Here is a 24,201-nt window from a genome sequence, read left to right as displayed (position 1 = left end):
ATCTTTGCGTCAATATGAAAGTGGCTCCAGAATAGAGGACCTGTCGATACTTGTGCTGATTTAAATCGGACTTTGCTTCTGTTTTTATTGACTTGTTCAGATTGATGATTTAAAAACTTGTTTTTTTTATGCATCCTCTACTATCAACTGTACGAATCTAAAGCTTTAAAGCACTCGAAATTCGCGGGGAATGGCCATATGGAGATTTCTACTTCCGGCCTACTTAATAGCCAATCAAATTTATAGAATAATAGAGTCCCTGTCTATTTTTATTTCTCTTCTAAGAAACCCAGACTTTCAGTTTTCTACGAACGGTTGTTGACGTAAAAATGAAAAAGCCAAGGATTTAAACCAGAAATTTGACTGTAATCAAGCAAGGAAGAAAAGATAAAGGTGAGGTTAATCATGATCATTCAGGTAATTAGTTTGCACTAATTCAGATGCAGAAATTAATAAGGAATTGATAACTTTAAATCAGCCCCCCCCCCATTCGTGACACAGTCACATATGGCCCTGAACTTGACATCCTATAGTCTTTGTTGAGGATGTTGTAAGCGCCCCTTGCTGTGGGCGAAATGTTCCCAGATACTGCTGACGAATAAAATCCATAAATTACATGGCTAATTTACAATAGATTGGTGATTGAACTTCATTATGTCAAACACGTGCTATAAATAAAGGTCAGACAAGTAGAGCTTTCTGTCCAAGTAGATTTACAAACTGGTGGCGTTGATTTCGAACTTGATTGCAGATTATGTCATATTTCCTCGAAATTTTGACCCCTCTTTTCCAGCTAGAAGATAAATAGTCGTGGTGACACTAGGGGAACTGCATGAAATGTCCTCCTGATGAAAGCTGCCAGCATAACATTCAACATGATTCACTAGTCATGTTAAATGTGCATTCTTGTTCACATCTTATTTTGACAAATACAGTTGACATTTAGTGACACTGAAAGTCACATTTTATATTAATGAACCATGTGTTCCCATCATGTACCTCCATTATTCTGTGCAAACCACTCACTGACCTAGTATTGTGTCAGCCTTTCAGCGGGATAGTGGTGGAAGGAGTTTTGTTGAATTCAATGGAAGCCAGGATTTTTCTTTGATTACTGACATGCACACTGAGAGTGACATCTTGAATTTGCCATGTGTGGTGAATACTGATGGAAATTATGAAATTCTATGAATGTATAAATAATCAGCTTATAATCTTGGGTCAATAGCCATTTGGGTGTGAGTTCCATCTTAATTAACATTTATTTCCTGTTCAAAACTGATAACTTAGGCAACATCATTATGGCTCAGTCTCAATCCTTGAAGTCAGGAAACATGCAGACTAGTTTAAGTGACAACCTTCAGTCAACCAGACGAGCAGGTGGTGCAGATTTAGTGTTTCCTTTCTCCCCAATATCAGGACCTGGTAGTCCATGTGAGATACCAGTTCAGTCGACAAAATCATTAGATTCCTCGAACGATATCAGTATGGATAACTGCTCATACCCACATATTACTAGACATTTTTCTGAAGGAAACACATCATTTATCGGATTTCATTCTCAGCAGACAGTGAAGTCAGGTGTATTGGGTCCATACTCAAATCAGACTTCAGTAACAGTACAAACGGTGACACCAGCTAGTAATTCAGTTTCAAGACAGACAAGTCTGACCATGCAAAATTCAAGTCCTTACATGGACTTTGCAGATGTATCTAGTGGCTCTTGTAAGATGCAACAAAATGCACCACCAAGTAATTCGGTTTCAAGACAGACAAGCCTGACCATGCAAAGTTCAAATCCTTACATGGACTTTGCAGATGTATCTAGTAGCTCTTGTCAGATGCAGATCAAACCAGCAACCATGGATATTGCTTCCCAGAGTGGACCGGTTGGGGCCAATATCCATCAGCAGAATAATGGTAGCCCAAGAAATCGATGCCCAGATCCAGGCTTTGTAGCACCCAAGTCTGAGGTGATTATTCTTTGTTGCCTATAATGGATATTAATCTGATTTTATTTGTCTCGCCTGTGTAAACGTGGTGGTACATAGGTTTCTCACTTTTCTGTTGTCAATGGTGTCAGTATCATCAGTGTTGCAGGTTTTGTGATAGTTTTTATAGGCCAGATAGGGGAGGAGAGAAGAATACGTAACTGTGTTCAAATGGGTATGACCCTTGCTTGCACGGCACACTTCTGTTGTTATTACTTGCAATTGAAATTTTGTATTAAGTTGACATTTTAGTTAGTATTGTGTACTATTCAATACACTGGTAATTTTGACATGTGTACAGTTGATCATGCCAATCTGATTATTTTCTTTTGTAGCAGATTTAGCTTTGTTCACATGATCCTTACTTTCATTCATGTTTTATAGTTGATTAGCATTTACATGGATCAGCTTTATGCATGCTGCTAATTAAAATAATGCTTGAATTTTAATTGCAAGAGAACTGATTCTGTCAGTAATGTATCATTCGGAAAATACATTTCATATAAATAGTGGCACAGCTAGGGTTATGTGCCTAATGCAGAAAAATAAAATACAATGTTTTGTAGACATAGGAATAAATAGTTCACGAAGATGATTCTGCCTCCAGCTGCCTAAATTGCATGCATCAGAAAATTGCCTGGCTATGTCCCTTTTTCTGGGTTTCTCAAAGACCCAGTAGGGAAAATCTCACTATAGAAATTCTTGAATATTTTCAATGGACTCACCATGCAGCATTATTTGAATATGTGCTGTGGACTCACCATACAGCATTATTTGAATATGTGATATGGACTCGCCATGAAGCATAATTTGAATATGTGCTATGGACTTGCCATGCAGCACTATTTGAATATGTGCTATGGACTTGCCATGAAGCACTATTTGAATATGTGCTATGGACTTGCCATGAAGCACTATTTGAATATGTGCTATGGACTTGACATGAAGCACTATTTGAATATGTGCTATGGACTTGCCATGCAACACTGTTTGAATATGTGCTATGGACTTGCCATGCAGCATAATTTGAATATGTGCTATGGACTTGCCATGAAGCACTATTTAAATATGTACTGTGGACTTGCCATGAAGCACTATTTGAATATGTGCTATGGACTTGCCATGAAGCACTATTTGAATATGTGCTATGGACTTGCCATGCAACACTGTTTGAATATGTGCTATGGACTTGCCATGCAGCACTATTTGAATATGTGCTATGGACTTGCCATGCAGCACTGTTTGAATATGTGCTATCGACTTGCCATGCAGCATTATGTCTGTTAATGACATATTCTGTGCTGAAATCGAGGAACTCCATAAAATCCCATATTTCAGTAGATGAGATAAAAGGCTTGTCTGGTCAGGAATCCTCTGGATGAAGTGCACTTGATCAGCAATTTTCAGTTTGCCTTGGGCATTCAGACACAGAGCAATTTTTCATTTTTTCCTAGCCATTTAGAGAATGAATTTTTCCAACCTAAAGAATGTTGAGGCCTGACACTGTATCCTTTTAAGGTCCAGAGATGGCATTTATACAGTAGTACACAAACATTTATCTAAGCTAAGGTGGATTACAGCAGTTAAGAGAGTAATACACACAATAAACTAATTATTGACTTCTGGTATGAATAATTAATTTCATTGTCACCTGTGTGCCATAACAATTACCAGGAACAGTCTCATAGGAAACGGTATATTAAATTATACACAAAATGTTACTTGCCCGGCCATGGTTATTAGTGATCTGGGATAGTTCGGTTGGGGAAGTCCTCTGATAATAAGCTTCAGTTGTCCCATCAAGTTGGGTTAATGAAGTCCTCTGATAATATGCTTCAGCTGTCCCAGCTAGTTGGGTTAGTGAAGTCCTCTGTTACTAAGCTTCGGTTGACCCATCTAGTTGGGTTAGTGAAGTCCTCATATAATTAACAGATAAGCTTCAGTTTTATTCTAGTCTATACCAAACTAATTAGAACCACTACTTCAATAATTAGTGCCACTACTTCAGTGAAGATCGACAGTTTAGCATATTTGTCGTAAGTGCTAGTACATGATAAGGCTTTTAAACTTTTAGAAAAGTTAGCTTGCCTTAGGTAAGCTGACTGGAAATCAAACTTGCCCATGGAAGAGTTGAGGTTGCCACAAAATATGACAGCTAAAGTTTACACATTAGGTAAAATAAAATATATGTTACTATCTAAAAAAATGTAGATAGATATGTAATCATTAATATTATATATACTTAAAAGCAAAGACACACACACACAGAGATATATATATATATATATATATATATATATATATATATATATATATATATATATATATATATATAGTGGTACCTAGATTTCATTACTATATTTACACATAAGTGAAAATACAATCAGCTGCTATAGAATAAACAGTGTTTTTGTTTTTGGTTTAGTGACAAAAACTTAAGCAAAAACTCACAAGTTCCAAAATGTTTACATTAATTTGTAAACAAATCCCTTAAACACTTCAATTTTAAAGTTGAGGTTACTCAACTGTAACACCACTGACCTACTGTACTTCATGTAATATTAGCAGTCCTACCTTCTTTATCCAAATATCAGTTAGGTTACATGTTGTAGGTATGATTACTATGGTTTGAATATGTAGTGGTGTGAAGATATCAATTGCTGTTCACTCTTGAATTGGGGTATTGGGATTGTTTTAAGATAACTTTGAAATGTTTTTGAACTATGTCATACTTTAGAGAAGATTAAGAAGCAAAGGGGAGGTTCAATTGGCCTAGCTGGCGAGGCACTTTGATTTACATATTACTCATTGTCCCCCTCTGTCCTTGTGTTTTTGAGTCTCAGCTCAGTAGATATGAGTATGTGGTAAAGATTGCCATGTCTAAGCACTTCTTCCTGGAGTCTTTCCTGTTTTTTTTCCCCACCAGATAAACCAGCCCGGTGGCCTAGTGATTAGAGAGCCTGCCTTGGATAAGGGTGGTCGCAGGTTCAAACTCCGGCCAAGTCATACCAAAGACTTGTAAAACTTTTACTAGCAGCTGCCTCGCTTGACGCTCAGCATTAGGAGGTTATAGTTAGGACTGGTCGGCCTGGTGTCAGTGTAATGTGACTGGATGGGACAAGATGCTAAATGTCTGCGGCATGATGCTCCAGTGACAGACATCACTATAAACTGCCACACTGCAGACATCTTAGTGATATGACTGAAAATTGTTAAAGCTACGTAAAAAAATCTAAATCACACACACACACATTCCCCACCAGATATACCGGCTGCCATAGATAACCTAATGTGTTGAAAAAAGGGCAATAACATTTACAAGATAAACTGAGTCAATTTGTTCAAGTGGCAGTTTATTAATTATTTAACTATTAATTAAATTATTAATTGTTAAATTATTATTTATCTTGGTATTCCTATCATAGATTTCATATTTTAATGTTGTTGTTGTTGTTGTAGGGTTTAACGCCATTTTTCAGCACATGATAGACTATACATGGCGGCCAGTATTATTGGTGGAGGAAGAACCCAGGAAATCCCCGGAAAGAACCACCGACCCTCGAGAAGCTACTGGCAAGTTTTCTCACATACCCACATTGGCCAAATCCGAGACTCGAACCTACGCAGACAGAGGTGAGATGGCAGTGATCCATAATGAAGAGCGCTTTAGATCTCTCGGCCACTCGGAGACCCACATATTTTAATATAAAATAAGAAAAAAATGTCTTGATTTTATTTTGAAATATATTTTTAGTATTTGTTTTATCTGCACATTAATTAGTTATATCAGTAGGAGAGGAAAACTGTACAGTCACCTCAGTGTAATTAAAGTGATTAATATTTGTGAGTCATATTTATTTATCTTAGTTGTTTGTGGCTCTGTAGTTAGTCGTCCTGGATGCTTTGAGTAGATTTGTAGATATGCTGTGGTCTGGGATCTGGTTGGTGTACAATACCATGTCTCATTGTACACTTTGAAATAGCCTTGGTGTTGTCATACCACATGCTTAACTCCTAAACTCAATGCCATATTATTGATTGATGGCTAGACAATGGTATAGGGTACTATAGACAAGGCAGTATATAATTTGTGTTTCTAGATGTACCATATACTTGCTTATAAGATGAGTCCAACTGCAAACTGCACAGACCCTGATCCACCATCACATAATGCACTGGCAGATATGGGTCTGTGCAGTTTGTTAGGAGTAATCAGTAGAACAAACTGCATAGACCCCAATCTGCAGGCATATTATGCTATGGCAGATCAGGATCTTTGTTGTTGGCAGTTTGCCTTGACTTGTAAGCAAGCACATATGGTATTTCCATAATACAAAACAAGAAACATTGACCTATCTATTAACTACAATAATTAAAGTAACATTTAACTGTTCACAGTACATGTATCTAGTTATCATGATACTGATAAATTCTTCTCTTCAAATACATGCAGAAAAGCAAAATACACAAGGGTCAAGAGATAGTACATGAAATACATAGATACACAAGGCACAATATTCACTGCCTGTCTTAACTAGTAATAATTGCACTTAATATCAACTTGCTTTGAGGACATTAATCAATATTACATAATTTATAATCTTGGCAATCATATTTCCCTTACCTTTGACTCCTATTTTTTAATTTTTTTTTTTGTATTTTATGTTTTTTTAAACACATTTTGAAAAATACCATTCCAGTTTGTTCATTGTTCATGAAGTTAACATGAAATACGTTCCAGCAAGAAATTGAGGATCATTCCACAGATTTAATTCCATGCAAATCACATTAAAATTATTATGTGTAAAAAGTGACATCTGCAACATTCACACTGTTACATATATTTTAAAAAGCCTGCTGGAATCAAGATAAAAAAATCTCTCCATGCTGCTATTATGTTGCTTATTGAATATCACACATGTTATACTTAGAACACAGTGTAGTCATTTAGTTATGATTTATTTTTTATTCTTGTATCAAGCAATAAGGCCAGAAAGAAATGTGTGTGTTTCCAGTTGGCATACTGTCCCTGTTTCTCATTGCTGACCCTAGCACACAAAAAATGTTCCAAAAATGTATTTGTATATTTAATTCAGCAGGTTTTCCCCTATGCTTTGAAGCACTTAGTACATTACTGATGTTAAAACCAATAGGAAATAAACACATTTTCAGGGCTCGGTGTTAAGTATTGTTCCTATGGTGGACTAGAGATGACATAAAACTTTCATCTAGACAGTCCAAAATATGTCAGTCCGACAGACCATGTCTTGTGCACACTCTTGCTCTCACAAATGAAAATATATTTTTTGGCAGCCCAATGTTTTTATACAGAATGACACATATTCTTGTCTATGCAGATTTTTATTAGACTGGTTGACACGGCTCGTAATAATTTGCATTATCTTCGTTTAGTTTTATTATTTGGTTGTTGTTGTTTTTCTTCTTCAGTAACAGATGTTATCAAAACTTTTCCATATATACTTATATTTGTTTACATTGTATTTCTTATTTGTACTTTTTCTTTGTAATGACTTGTGCACTTTTACTGTTTCCAGATTATGGTGTTATCTATTTTTGTTTGTCTTTGGGAGACATTGCTCTAATAATCTCACACTATCTACTGAATTCCACAAATCCTGGTTTCTACTTGCATTTGACAAAGTTTCTGAAATTAGTATGACTTAAACTCTGTGTGTGTGTGTGTGTAATTTGGAATTTTAATATAGTTTTAACAATATTCCAGTCATATCACTACAATGTCTGCAGTGTGGCAGTTTATAGTGATGTCTAGTACTGAGACATCATGCCATAGACATGTAGCATCATGTCCCACCCAGTCACAATATATGACACCAGGCTGACTAGTCCTAACACTAACCTCTTAATGATGAGTGCCATGTGAGGCAGCTGCTTGTACCATTTTTATAAGTCTTTGGTATGGCTCAGTCGAGGTTAAAAAATGTGAAATTCCGCATCCGAGGTGGATGCACCAACCACATAGGCCACCAGAGCTGTCACTTATACTTAGCTTGTTCTTCGTAAAATATTAGTGACATAATGAAATCAGCAGATTCTGCCACTTTTCTTGACTAAGAGACATGCCCTTCAGCAGAATACAAATGAATGGTTACGACTTTATCCTCTGCTCTTTAATCATTGACACGAGGTGCATAATCGCAGTGCTACACGCTGGAGCAAGCAGGTGTTTGTTATACGTGCAGCAAAAACAGATCACAGTCAAAGATTGCTTTATGGCATTAATGATGTCACATATATTAAGTGCACTGGAATTAAAGAAAAATTCCTGATTATAAATAATAATAATAATAATAAAATAATAATAATGACCTTATTTAAAGAGGGTAACACAATTAGCTAAGAACTAATCTACCTTGAGGCCCTCATTAATCTGTGTTTAAAAATTAGAGCTAGTTACCCCCCCCCCATACTTAACATACCGTGTTATGTACCACAGTATACTTAAATTATAATAATAATCAGCAATGTTCTGCAGCAAGAGTCTGACACTTGTTTTTTTTTTTAAATTCAGTCGGTCAATAGCTGGAAAAAATATCGTGCTCTGATTTATAGCAAAATAACACCATATTATATCCATTATATTATTAGGACAAAATAACACCATATTATTTCCATTATGTTATTAGGACAAAATAACACCATATTATAGTTTTAATCAAATTAATTGTCTTGAGATGAAAGAAAATGAAATACCTAAGGTCAACAGAAATTTACAAGCCTTCTTACACAGAAAATTAAAATTTGATTACTTTTAAAAGGAATCATAACATTAGGTAAATTGTCTTTAATAATCACAGATAGAGAACTGGTATTCTGACTGGGAGATAACAAATTTTACAAACATTCCCATGCACCCTAAACAATCTGGGAATGATCAATTTTGTGTAAAAGGACCATATGTAGAAATTATAAACACAGCTTCAGTAGCTAGGTGTACGTGATTATGGATAGAAGTACAGAGTGACCTCGCTATAGCGCACTCCATTATAACACAAATTCGGATTTAACACAATTGTGGTGTGGCTCCTGAAATTTAATATACATGTATTTTTCTCTTATACAATAAAAACATTTCTTTCTTAAAAGTACAAAGAAGAAAATACTTAAAAAGTTTATTATCATGGGGAAGAGATTGCGTATGAATAATATAAGACGATTTTGGCTTGGCTCCTGAAATTTTATATGTATTATTCTTGTACATGGAAAAGTAGTTTTTTCTTTTTGAAAGTACAAAAAATAATGTGTAAAAAATGTATTCATTGATCATGCAAGGCTTCACCAATGTCGCAAATTGCAGGGAAAAAAATTCCTTATTGATGGCAAGATATACCATTTGGCAAATTTTTTTGTTGCGACATTGTTGGCTGTTTAAACTTCTGTATGCAACCATTGGTTTGAGCTGAAAAATTCAAGGCCTGACAAAAAGAAGCCACAAACTTGATATAAAATCTATTGTTACATAAACAAATTCTTTGTCCATGTTGACAAACTATCTTGACAATGCATTGTTATATCATAATCTGCATATGTTGACATCTGGCATACATGTTGTGAGATATCCCGCTTTTTTGTGGACATTTCCGGTAGAGGAGATCAGATCTATCTTTCATCGGATTTTCGGCCACTCACTAGTTATTAATATATTTACATAAACTGACATTTGTATGTGGATGGTGTGTGTGTGATTTGGATTTTTAAAGTAGCTTTAAAAAATTTCAGTCATATCATTACGATGTCTGCAGTGTGGCAGTTTATAGTGATGGGGCATCATGCCGCAGACATGTAGCATGATGTCCCACTCAGTCACATTATCCTGACACCAGGCCAGCCAGACACTAACTTCTTAATGCTGAGCACCAAACGAGGCAGCTGTTAGTACCATTTTTATAAGTCTTTTTTTGTATGACTTGGCCAGGGTTAAAACCCACGACCTCCCATATCCGAGTTGGATGCTCTAACCACCAGGCCAGTGGAATGGTTGTATGTGGATTATAAGTAAAATTCTCTTCTTTTCACTTCAAATTAAATCCTTCAGAACACTCACATTTTCTATAGTAATCCCTGTCATCAGAACAGAACACTTGCATCTCTATGACCCGATGACCCTTTTTAAAAAATTTCTGACACGTGTGGAAGGCAGTATCACTCTGCTACCACAAATGTAAAAAAAAAATAAACTTCTTGGTCTATTCAATAGGCAGGGAGGAACAGTAACTACAATCAACCAAAATGAAGGCCAATTCCTTTTTTAAAAATGTACCCAGATAAAATAGTTTATGGAAATTTCAAAGAAAACTGATTACCTTTAAAGCACCTGTTGTTATAAAAGCATACTTAGCAAATGGAAAAAAATCTATCTCAATCATGCACTACAATTATTTGATGTTGCCACAGTAGGAAATGGCCATTTGTTTGCTGCTTAAAAAGCTGTCCTTTAGTGGTGACTTCTATAATGCATCCACCCTTCATCAAAGAAAGCTGGCTACATTAGTGTGTGTGTGTGTGATTTGGATTTTTAACATAGCTTTAACGATTTTTTAGTCATATCATTACGATGTCTGCAGTGTGGCAGTTTTTAGTAATGTCTACATGCAGTACATTAGACCTGTATATATAAACAGTATACACATATCTATACCAATGTGTTGTTCTCTGAATAAAGTAAATATATGCCTTCTGTTTTCACTACACTGTAATAGTGACAAAAGGACATGTATGCAAAGGTGGATACTTCCTATGACCAGTTTCTATCCTTTTATTTCACAATGGCTCATATCGTTGCTTACAACTGACCTGTCATACATGTCGTTATTAAACAGTACATGTAAGACAGGTTAATTGTAAGCAACATTATGAGCCCTTGTGTTTTATTTCAGCTGGTGGACTTAAATTCCCAGTGAAACAATAAAATCTTACCATTTTTTACTAAATAATGTCCAATTATTTTATTACATCTTTATTTTTTCCATTTGTATCAATAATTTATTCAATAATGTGAGTCTCGGTATATGAGATGACTCTTCTGCAATCATTGAGATGATGGCGAGGAACAGGGGTGTGGAGGTATGGGGGTACTTCATCTTGGTTTGGTTTTTTACAACACAGTAACGTAAGTGGGTTATTTATTACCAATATAATTGGAGTAGAGTGCCTTGTCCAAGTATTTGCTATGGTAGCCAACTAGGCTGATGCAGTGGGAGGATTTAAACTTTTACCCTTTTGGTCACAAATCCCAATAAGTTAACCACTGAGACACATCAGATCCTTACATGTGCACTAATGCAGAATGTTCTGGCCTCTTCCTTGATTGTAGCCTGCAGCATGATGGGCCTTATGTGAGGGAAATTGACAATCTATTGGTGACAATACCAGTTTCATTGAAGAAAATGTACTTTAAGTGGACAGTGCCTTGCTCCATCCAGGGCATTCCATCAGATGTTGTTGTTGTTGTAGGGTTTAACGCCATTTTTCAGCACTTGATAGGCTGTACATGGCGGCCAGTATTAATGGTGGAGGAAAAACCCGGGAAAACCCTGGAAAGAACCACCGACCCACAAGAAACTAGTGGCAAGCTTTCTCACATACCTACTTTGGCCGAATCCGAGACCCAACCCACGCAGACAGGTGAGATTGCAGTGAACCGTAATGGAGAGTGCTTTTGACCACTTGGCCACTCAGGGTCCCTTTTATCAGATGTAAAGTTGGAGGTTTATTTCCCAGACTAGGTAGGGCATTGTAGGATAACATCCAATGGGGATAGATTTTTTTTTTTTAAAGTATTGGGGTGTACTGTAAAAGTAGCCAGGTCAATCACCCAGCTCCTGACTGATAAGGAAAACCCTGTTCTGTCTCTCTGCCCTCATCACACCCAACCCCCTGTGCACACCCACCCATCTGAATGGGCATCTCTTTAAGTTTAAGGAAACTAACATTTCATTTTGGAAGTGGTGGTGACATACAGTGTGTCCTGTTTCATTAACTTTATTGATCTTCTATTCATGAAAAGAATAAATTGTATGTAAAGTGAACAAGATGAGAAAATGTTTGTATATAATACCTGCTATCTTATTTACAGATGATAAAGATAACACTGTAGTCATTGATCGTGTCAAGTACACGTATATATCCTGTAGTACAATGGACTAGCCAAGCCTGTTTAGACTTGATAAATATAATGCAGAAGAGTACCACTTGAAAAGGTATTGTAATTACTTACTCATTTAGAACAGGTCAAGCAGTCCAAAGAATATAGATTCCTATTTGCCGTAATATGTCAGGGTCTCTGATGTGAACTTGAAATATACACATGAGATTGCATTATAAACATGGAAATAGCATACACTATTTGAGTGTGGAGCTGAACACGTACACACAGACACACACGTGTATGTATCAGCTGTGATGCAAGAAAATGAGCCCCTTTAGACAGTGTGATAATCATTGAATTAAACTGATCTTACATGACAAGACTAGATTTTAACATAAATTTCTTTGTAGCCATAAGGACTAGTAGATTGATAAATTTACTAGTCATGCTGAATCTTAACTAGCCCTTCACACAATCCTGATGTCCTTAACTAGTCCTTCACACAGTCCTTATGTCCTTAACTAGTCCTTCACAGTCCTTATGTCCTTAACTAGTCCTTTGCTGATTGGCAGCAAATGAAACTTTATGAGACATCATACTACTGAAATTGTGAAAACTACAACAAAAAAATGTGCTGGCCTTATGGGCTTGCAAACTGACTTCAAGCCTCGTATTATGGAGTTTCTCAATTTGTAATATTGTGTTATGACTCTGTGTCTTAAACTAAGTAACATAAAGAAGCAAAACCAACAAATTTAATAAAATCGTCAGATAAATTTGTAACTCCAAGTTACATGCTTACAGTTTAGGAGAAACTTACAGTATTGTGAAATCCCATATAATCCTAAATTTTATATCACAGGTTCTGCAAATTATTTTAAATGTTTTGATGTATAGTCTTGAGATGATGCACCAATAGATTTGTAGTATTACAATGATATAATCCAAAATGTCTCTGAACAAATTCACAGTACTCCCAAAGTAGGTTTATTTTCTCCAAAATGTCAATGAGGACTTTATAATTTCATTGAATAATTTAAATAAATAATTCCTCTCAAATTATGTCTTAACTTAAAGGAGGAATGAAATAATCTTTTTCATTTCAGCATTAGATAAAATAAAAACATAAGACACATTAAAATGACTAGGATGTGGATCAGATTTTTGCTTCAAAAGGATTCTGATTTTATATTAAGGCTAGACCTTGAACTCAAATATCTGTTAACAACTATTCTACCCTCAATCATGGACAAAGGTCAAGCACACAATATAAATTAAATTTACTTAACTATTGTTGCATGATGTATCTCTGTTAATGTTTATGATATTTGTGTGAAATAAATTGCATTTGGGGAGGATTTTTATTTTATTAATAATATAAAATCTCAAAATACCAATTTTTTGCCCAAGGGAAATGTTTTCTGTTTTGTTGCAATATAAGATATATGTATTTAAAACCTGTAGGTAAATGTGGTGGCAAATTTACTTGCATATCAAGCAGTTGAAGATTTACCCTTTCAACAGGACTTTGAAGTTTAGTTACACAAAAAAAGTATTTAAAACCTAAAATAATTTTTTTCCCACAACACACTAACATAAGAGTAAACTATCTTCTATGATGATTGAAAAAAGGATTATGGCCTTCAGGTTTTGTCACTACACTGTATTATACAAGCAACAGTGCCATACTTGATAGGCAGCCTTATATGCTGGTGAATTTAAAATGGTTTCCAGTTCAGTGCCCATGCAGGTTGTTGATTCAACATGTTAGGGGGATAATTGATCTAATCATATACCTGTTAACACATCCTACCCAATGGCAATTGTCATGAAGTTCAATTCAAAACAGTAATTAAGCAGTTGACCCTACCACAGAAAACCTAACCTCTACTTCATTATCATATTCATTTTCTTTGTCATCAACTTTTAAAAGAAATGTTGGGGATATAGTATTCTTGCTTCGATCCGTCTGTCTTGTTACACGTTTGCTTTCACTCATTAACTTTAAAACCATTATAGATTAAATACATCATCACTACAAAGTGTCTTGCATACCACATTGGGTTTGTTATCTTTATGATTCAAGATTTGGCTTAGTATTTTACACTAAGTTCCAATCTCCATTCTGCTTTTTCATTTTGTGATTAAGGGATGAAACATGGTTTATTGTACATCTTCACTGAAAAGGCATGCTGTGTACCACATTGGGAATTTTATCTTCAAGGTCAGTGTCATATTATTATATCCCAAAATTTTCTATTATACTTTCCCTTCCAATTTATAATTATAGAACCAGTAATGATGATGTGACAAAACTTAGTCTAACATTGCATCATCACAAAAAGGTGTGTCACATGCCACCTTGGAGATCTAATAAGGTCAAGTGTATGTTTTTAATGTTTCAGCCATATTTACCCCTCAGCTTTCAGACTTCACAGCATTTTAAAATGTGGATGAAGCTTGGTGTAGTTGTATGTTGTCACTTGATGATGTGCTGTATGGTATATATATATATATATATATATATATATATATATATATATATATATATATATGTCCACAAGGTCAAGGTAAAGGTCATTATTTTGAGGTTTTTTTTGTTTTTGTGTTATATCATAAAGCTGAGGTTCAAGCATGGACCATGATATACTTATGCTTCTCAGATTGATGATACAGTGTATATCATGCATCACAGTTAGATTTTATCTTGAAGGTCAAGGTAAAGATGACTATTTTGTGTTTTTTTTTTTTTTTTTGTGTTATAAAGCTGAGGTTCAAGCATGGACCATGATATACTTATGCTTCTCAGATTGATGATACAGTGTATACCATGCATCACAATTAGATTTTATCTTGAAGGTCAAGGTCAGTTTTCATTACACTTTCAGGCATTTTTCTTCAAATGCCCTTTGAGGGCAAATATAACATGGTTATTTTCCATGTCTGCTTAGTTATTTTACTTCAGGGTCATATATTTCCTTGCGAACTTTTGTGGCCTCACTGACAGGTGTAGGACAAAGTTAAAAGAATCTCCCCAGTAGCCTAAATGGTTAGAGCATCTGCCTCTGATGCAAGAGGTCACAAGTTTGAACCCTGGCCAAATCATACCAAAGACATAAAAATGGTGCTAGCAGCTGCCTCACTTAATCATTAAGAGGTTAGTGTTAGGACTGGTCATCCTCGTGTCAGGATAATGTGACTGAGTGTGACATGATGCCACATGTCTGAGACATGATGACCCAGTGGCAGACATCATAGTGATATTACTCAGAATGTTAAAGCTACGTTAAAAATGCAAAAACCCTCATGCAAAAATTCATCGACTTTACAAAAATTACTTAATGATAGTATTTATGAAATCAAGTTTAACCTATAAATTTAAAAAATTTGGCTCATGATGTTTTCATCAAGGCAATGTTGTCGTGAAAAGCCATATCTGGCAGTAGTATCTGTAGTCTGTTGAGGTTTTGTTTAGTTATTCATTTGCATTTATTTCCTAAACCTCATGACCAGGGTCACATTATTAGAAAATATTGTACAGTTTTGATTGAAGTGTTTTCATTGTGTTATATTTCATAAAGTCTTTGATTAATTCTTCTCATTCTGTGATTGAAAATCGTTATGAATCTGATTTTTCATCCTGTGACATTCTTGCTTAGCCTATTGACCTTGGGGTCAAGATCATGAACTATACTGTCTATCCTCGTCTTCTTGTTTAGATATTGAGGTTCATTGTTGCTCCATACTTCACCTAAATCAAGGTCAGTTGTAAGTGTGTTAGATGCTTGTGTAGTTAATTCATTTTTTTCAGCAATCACAGTTGACATGTGACGTGGTATTGATGGTGGATTGGGATTGGCTGGGGTTGATTGACAGTAGGTTTATTTAACTAAGTATTCCATGACCAGAAGAGCTTAAGTAATGGATCTGAATCCATCTGTTGCTTAGCAGTTGGTTCTTATTCTTGCGCCTGATAAATTACAAGGAGGAAAGTTATGAAACTTGGCATGTAGTTTCACCTGTAAGATTTTCTGAATGAATGAGCCACATTGGCCATCTTGAATGTCATTATTGTTACTTCTCCTGAATGGACAGTCCTAGCAACATAGAGTTCTCATTAAAAGTCTTCTTTGGGTATGTGTTTGGTCCTAAATGGTATCACAATACCAATTGTTTTTCCATGGACCTCAATGCTAATGTTTTGTGAAATGAATATACTTTTTATCCTACCTCAGCATGCCTGTCACACACTGTCATAGAGAACATTGCTAGATTGTCAATTTGACAAGGACAGAACCAGGTACTCCATTGCATTTAAGAGATAACTCTGCTGGAACTAGACAGGGGTAAGAGTTATCTTGTCACAACACATATTTTCAGCCAAGTGTACCACATTTTTAAAAAATCATAAAAAATACAGGGAAGCACATTATAGCATGCTCTGTTATAACCTGAAGCATATACAAGGAAGCACATTATAGCACGCTGTAATAACCTGAAGTATATGCAGGGAAGCACACTACAGCATGCTCTGTTATAACATGAAGTATATACAGGGAAGCACACTACAGCATACTTTGTTGTAACATGAGTTAAGATATAATACAGTCATGTCAGTCTGCTTCAGAATTTTTTCCTAGCGTTTTCTTATTTGTTGACACTACTAAAAATATGAACCAAGCTGACTGATCAAAATAATTGAGCTTACAAATAGAAACAAATAGCTTAATGATTATAATGATAATTCCTAACAGTGATGATTCATCAATCACTGGTTAAAGATTATACAACATTGAGCACACAACTTCGTTATTCCCGGTTGTTATATAACTTGGTGGACAGTAAAATGATCACAATGCGCTTATTTCCCGATGGCATGATTCAAACTCACGTTGTTTCAGTCTTTAGCCCACCATATAACCACAGTTCCCGTTTCTATTAGTCACTTCATACAACATGCAGGTAACGAAATATAAGAGAAAAAGAAATAAAGTGGAAATAAACCATGAAAAAGAATGAAATAGAAGAAAATTTGATAGAGGATATATGGAGATGGAAAGAAGAAATAAATTAGAACAATCCTTCAGCTAATAGGCATTAACAGTAAAGCTATGTACCTTATCCCAGTTTGGAAGTTGTAGCAAAATTTCATGCATGATGGGGTGACAGCTCATCATCATCAGTTTACAACTTTGGTTAAAGATGAGGAATGGCAGGAAGAGGGGTGGGTACATACATGTACATCAAAGCTTCTTTTTCAGGTAATTAATAACAATCTTCTATACCATGGGGGGGGGGGGGTTTAGTCGTGCAAAATAGCAACCCACAATCAAACTTTAATCCATTGAATTGATACCAAATGGACTAAGTGATTGTAGATTATCATTATCAATCCATGGAATGGAGTTACTCTAAAATGCTACTTAATACAGTATTAGTACAAAGTTCTGTCCTTGATTAGAGACCAGTTTTTCTTTTTATCAGAACCAGCCATACAGCACCATGTCTATCTGGGCAAAGACACAGCTTCTTGGCCAGGATGCCTTGCAACAAGTTCAGAGCACATACAGCCTGAATAACTTCCCGCTTGAAGTACGGCACCATTTTGCCACTTGGATTGAGCAGCAGCCATGGTATGTTCCCAGGAATTATGTCACATTATTTAGTGTTAAGTATGTTTTGCAAGTGATAATTCGTGATCAGTCCATTATTCTATCAACATTATGACCTTACCTAATCTAGGTACTGTAATGCTGGAAATTGTTTGGCAGAAATTTAACATTTTTATGATGTAATTACAACATACCAGTGGTTGCACCTATTACATGTACTAAACTGGAAATATCCATTTGCAAACAACCTAAAAGAATAAAAGTGCATAGGACATGTCATACATTCCTATGCTGCATAGTATCCCAGTGTCCAAATGTATGTCTGTCCATATGTTAACACCCGCTTGTCGGATCCTTATCTTTTTGACAGTCGGTGAGATTTTTCAGGAAATTTTGCTCACATGATCAGACAATATGTTCTATACCAAACAAAAGCCATGGCCAAGATGATGGGAAGGAAAATGTAGCCTTATCTGAAGTATAAGGTTTGCTGAAGATATTTTAATGAAATGTTGCACAATAATGTATCGTGATTGGACAGCTTATTGTATTCAATAGTCATGCCACTATAACATTTACAAAGGAAAGTTTAAATACATGACATATATCCTTGTCTGGAGAATAAAGTTTGAATTACTATATATGTTTTCATGAAACTTACCCAGTTCTGTATCACGATAAGACAGTGTGTCGTGTACCATAACAATAACCTCTAACATGACCTCTAAGACAGTGTCATGTACCGTAATGACAGTGTCATGTACCATAACAATAACCTCTACCTCATGTTCAAGGTGACATGGAAAATGTAATTCTGTTTCATGTATCCTTGTCCAGTGTATAACTTTTGATGCACTGAAGATACTTTATTCACACTTTAGCCAGTTATCTACTGTTTGTAGAGTGTATAGCATACCATACCCATGCCACCTTAATCAAGGTGAAGGTCACATCAAGAGAAAATGCAACTCGTATCCGTATATAAACTTAGAGGTACTTTAGATATTTTAATGAAACTTTATCTAGTTATATATCATGACTGGAGAGTGTCAGTAACCACACACCCTGTCTCAAGGTCAAGATCAAGACAAGTGATGATATAAATTAGTGACCTCTGTCCATGTATGCAATACATTTTGAACCTACTGAGATATTTCATTGAAACTTCAGCCTGTTGTATATCTTGACTTGACATTTTCTCATATTATTGAACTAATGTCCTCTGCCTTCAAGGTCAAAGTCACAACAGTGAATAACATACATCTGTTGTCTGCTTGTGATCCACATCTATTTTTGACTCCTACATATATTTTGATGAAACTTATCCAGGTCAACACAGTAGTCTAGTCCCTAGCTCAAGGGTCAAGGTCATTAGTGTGGAATAGGTTTTCAGACAGACACATCATGAACTGGTTTGCAGTATACTTATGGTATCTAATATTTTGAGTTGATTATCTCCTTATTTAGGCTGTCACATTTGAACCCCTGTAGATATTTTGGTGGAAGTTTAACCAGGTTTACAACCACTTCGGTGACCTAAGTGGCTAGAGCATCCATATCTGATGCTGGAGGTCATGGGTTCAAACCCTGGCCGAGTCATACCAATGACTTATAAAAATGGTATTAGCAACTGCACCACTCAGTGCACTCAGTATTGCGAAGTCAGTGCTAGGACTGATCATCCTGGTGTCAGGATAATGTGACTTGGTGGGACATGATGCTACATGTCTGCAGCATGATGCCACAGTGCTATACATCACTATAAATAGCCACACTGCAGACATTGTTGAAATACAACTAAAACAATTTTAAAGTTTCTTTAAAAGTATAAATCACACACACACACACACACACACACACACACACATGCTCACATAACCAGGTTTACAACTTATACATTAGTAAATTCCCATGCTCATATTTAAAGGTTATAAGGTTAAGAGATAGATATAAGCTGTTTGCAGTACATGTGCTTAACCAATATTATGAGGTGATCTTTGGAATGCCTAACAATGTAACATGATGGTCTTGCCACCAGAATTCACCTAGATCGTACTACAGTTTGGCTCATTTAATTTTCATCAAAACCCGTGTGTTGTGGCTGCAGATAGTAAATATTAACACTGTGATGTGGAAGTTTTCAAAGCTAGATTTGCATTCTCAAAATTGAAAACATGCCATATTCAGTTGATTGTTTCAATATTTAATTGGGTTTAGTACACTGCAATAGGTGGGGCCCCAAGTGGTCTAACAACAACACTGCAATAGGTACCATCTTTACTCGCCTTTAAGTCATGTTCAATTGCAGACAACATAAACCCTGACCTGCCTTCCTATAATGTGCCAGCAGGTTAGGATCTGTGCTGTTTGTTTTACTGATTACTCCTAATGAAATACATATTCCAAGATCAGATAGCGCATTATGAGACCAAAGATTCTGATCTGTGCAATTTATACTCAACTTATAAGTGAATATATTTGGTAGACCAGGTTTTATGTCAGGCTGACTGCAAATCATCTTACAGAGACATAAGGCAGTGAGAACACTGATGTCTATGTTTTGCCGTACCCCACCACTAGAGTTAATTATATCTTATTTGTGTATATTTGCATGTTCCATGATGACCTCATTTCCTGTTTGTTGACATTGTGATATGAACACATGATAGACCAGTATTACACTAGAAACCTTCGTACCTTTTTTCAATGCTAAAATTGTTTGCCCTACATTTTAGGACCCTGCTTGGATTTCCCCATTAGTATTCTTGACTATTATTTACTTTTAAAAATATTTTCAGCATTTGTCATTGAGAGAGTCACAATTCATGTCATGTCATTTTCTCATTACAGTTTATATTATTATGCATTTCTGTGCCATACCTTTGGAATATGAATTTCTATTAATAGGAAGGACATAGACGAGAGCAATCCAACCCATGAATCCTATGCTGTTCAACTCCTGGAAAATCTGGTGCAGTTGCTTGATGAGAAGGCTGCTGACGACAAAACGGACTTTATCAGTAGATTCAAATTTACTGAGTTTTCGTCAAAATTCAATGTACGTTTCCAAATTTTAGATTAACATTACAAGACACTTACAACAATTATATTTTTTTAATACATTTATCATAATTCAGATATAGTGAAAGTTTGGTAACTCAAAAATCGGATACAACTGCACCAATATTCTGCATTACTTGAATGACATATAGGGTAAATCCCAATGTGATTTTTTTTTCTCAGATCTTTTCGGAACTTGCTGGAAATTCACTCTTGAGTCTCCTGGCCAGGAGACTTATGCCTAATGTAACTTTGTGAAATTTCTTGATATTTTTGCTGTTTTTCTTACAAAAAAGCTTAGATGCCTACCAAAAATCTTTGACTTTCGGTCAGAAGTTTAGTTGATGATTGAAAATTTATTCTGAAAGGTCAAACACACAATATGTCCAGTAAGAATGCATTATTTCACTCATTATAATTCCACTTTGAAGTTTTATATATATATATATATATATATATATATATATATATATATATATATATATATATATATATATATTTCTTATCATCATCTACCTATTAACCAAAACATAGGTATGCAGGGCAGTTTGGCAGATAAATGATGACAGAAAATAGTTTATTTCTACACATATACCTAAACATCAAACATGGTAGCCATCAGGCTGATCTACATGAAAACCACTGTGCCGATTTGAAATTTTAGGTTGCCAAGTCATAATAATTTGGTTGTCTTAGACATTAAGAAAAGAAATCATTGGAACCACAGTAGAATGGAAGAAAAGGCAAAGTCTGCAGCTATGACAAATTGAACAGATTTATGAAAGATTGCATGCTTACTTTCGGTAGAATATGCAGCTCTCTCTCTGTCAGAACCATCGACAGTCATCATGTGATTCAAGCTTAGGGCAGTGATTGAAATTTACTATTTAAGGTTCTTTAAACTACCTCACACTTTAAACTACCTCGCAACATATTGGCCTGGCTGGAAAAAAACCCCACTGATATAGGGCCTTCACTTTTGTCTTACGCTGAAAATATTTTACATTAATAAAGCCATACTTATATCTGCATATATAGTCATTTTACATCCATCAAAATTTTTCTTATTTGTTTCTATGACAGCATTTTTTGGGGTTCATTCCAATTGATGGAAACGCTTATTAAACTGTTCATGTATAGACTGGGGACCAGACTTGTCACATGTAAGGATGATGCCTATGTTGGAAATGTCAGTTTCACAATGGGGAAGGAATCATGAAGTGAATTAAACATAATGTGCCATACAAACCAAATCAGACCAAATGATGACAAAACCATGTTGAGTTACTAGATGACATTGGAGGATTACAGAACTTTATCAGAAAATGAGGACAAATTCTTGGACTTTGTATCAGATGACATTAGATAGTGACATTTATAGGATACTCTGAAGAAGAAAAATGCTGACTTAAATTCGAGTTTGTACACATTTAATTTAATTTCCCTTCAATTGGGTACCAGGTAACCGATTGCTAGCATTCAATGGGTACCTGATAGAAGTTTTCTAAAAAAATTATAGCTTTAAACGGAAAGTGCTATCCCAGGATTCGAAAAGAAGACACTTGATAATACTTGCAGAATTATTTTTATAAATATGAATAAATATTATATATATGTATTTGCCAGCCTATAAGTTGATGTAGCATATAAGTCGAATTTGCTAATTTTGTACATTTCCAACCTTCACCAATATATAAATCAATGTGGAGTACAAAGACAAGGCCAGATCAATATCTTGGCTTCATCTTTCTCGCTAGCAATTTCTCGTTTAATGAATATTGATGGTATTACTGTACAATATTCCATATTACCCGCAGTTAGGAAATCGCATCACCAATATTTTTCTAAATCAAAATCCAGAAATAATTGTATTGCTTCTAAAATAACTATGAGTGTCATAATAATTATCATACACATCTTGCAAACAAATTTCATGAATTCAGTTTTTCCTCTTGTTGCTGCCTGCATAGATGTTGTTTACGATGGACTGTGTTCTTTCAGGATTTTTACAGCAGCAACCCTATGAACCTTGTACGTGTGGTAAAGGCATGCCTGGGAAAAGAAGAAATGCTCATACAAATGGCAGAGAATGTAAGTGACCATAATGAATCTGTGCGCTTTCCTGCATAGCACATCATGTCTTTGAATCAAAACTGCATCAATTTTCAAATTACCTGTTCCCTTGGACACAGGAAACTTGGAAACAGATCCACCTGTATTTCACTTACCCACGCTAAAATGTCATTTAGGTAGAAGACTATTCAATTATTTTTCATTCAGAAATTGTTCATGTTGAAATAAATTGAAGACTGGTCCACAGTAAGTATTTCAGAGGAAGAAACAGGTGATTTAGTTTTATTATAATGGGTAATATCAGCCTCTGTTCAAACTTGAAATATGATGCAATGGAATTTTATGCTGGATGATCATGAGACGTTTTACCATGTCTCAGCTATTTTTTTATATCCAGATTTTTACATTGCAGAAACATTTTGAATTTTGTTGTTGTTATGGAGTTAACATTATTTCTCAGCACAAGATAAGCTATTCACAGCAGCCAGTATAACTTATGGAGGATGAACCTGGGAAAAATCTAGTAAGAACCAGTGACTCAAGGGAAGCTGATGGCGAGCTCATATACCCATATTGGCCAAGCCTGAGACTCGAACCCACGTGGATCAAGGCATGATGGCTGTGATCGGTAAAGGCGTGCACTTTAGATCACTTGACCTCCCAGGTCCCATTGGCTTCTGAAATATCAAAATCAGTTTATTGTTTTAAATTAATTTTACATCAACCTTTTATGTGCAAAACTTGATTTGAAGTAAAATGTATACTTGCTTGAGTCCACCTGCAGTTGGCACAGACCCAGACCTGGCGTCACATAATGTGCCAGCAAATCTGAGTCTTTGCAGTTTGTTAGGAATAATTAGTAGAGCAACATTGACCCTGATATGCTGTCACATTATGTGATGGTGGATAAGAATCTATGGTTTGTTGTTGAACTTGACTGATAAGCAGATATATACTGTATATATTAAATATTGAGTTACCGAGATGCTGATCATAATATTTTCTTAATTTTGCCTAGTAAATATGTCCAAATGAATTGTCTTATTTTCAAAATGAAAAATTTAGTAAAACAAATTCATAAAATACCAACCGCTCCGGTGGCCTGGTGGTTAGAGCATCCGCTTCGGATGCGGGAGGTCGTGGGTTCGATACCCGGCCGAGTCATACCAAAGACTTACAAAAATGGTACTTACAGCTGTCTCGCTTGGCACTCGGCATTAAGAGGTTAGTGTTAGGACTGGTTGGCCCGGTGTCAGGATAATGTGACTGGGTGAGATATCATGCCACATGTCTGCGGTATGATGCCACAGTGCTAGACAACACTATAAACTGCCACACT

At 35.6% G+C, this 24,201-nt stretch overlaps 1 protein-coding gene across 2 annotated transcripts in view; it reads left to right on the top strand.

Annotated features, from left to right (window-relative positions):
* Positions 1–243: 243 nt before the first annotated feature.
* Positions 244–24,201, top strand: part of LOC149771597 (signal transducer and activator of transcription 5B-like) — a 119,406-nt gene continuing 95,448 nt past the window's right edge. The window contains exons 1-4 of one of the 2 annotated variants that reach the window (XM_089948287.1): positions 244–393; positions 17,602–17,750; positions 20,637–20,787; positions 22,791–22,880. In XM_089948287.1, the coding sequence (XP_089804413.1) occupies positions 17,620–17,750; positions 20,637–20,787; positions 22,791–22,880 (372 nt within the window). In that variant the 5' untranslated portion in view covers positions 244–393; positions 17,602–17,619. Of the gene's footprint in view, positions 394–624; positions 1,974–17,601; positions 17,751–20,636; positions 20,788–22,790; positions 22,881–24,201 lie in introns of those variants that run through there. The other variant, XM_089948286.1, reaches the window with a different exon arrangement.

This window comes from Sinohyriopsis cumingii, unplaced genomic scaffold (assembly GCF_028554795.1).
Source record: "Sinohyriopsis cumingii isolate HCF-2022 unplaced genomic scaffold, ASM2855479v2 utg001752l, whole genome shotgun sequence".
Taxonomy (NCBI): Eukaryota; Metazoa; Mollusca; class Bivalvia; order Unionida; family Unionidae; genus Sinohyriopsis; species Sinohyriopsis cumingii.
Note: the sequence above shows the minus strand (reverse complement) of the source record. Positions and strands in the feature narration are given on the sequence as shown.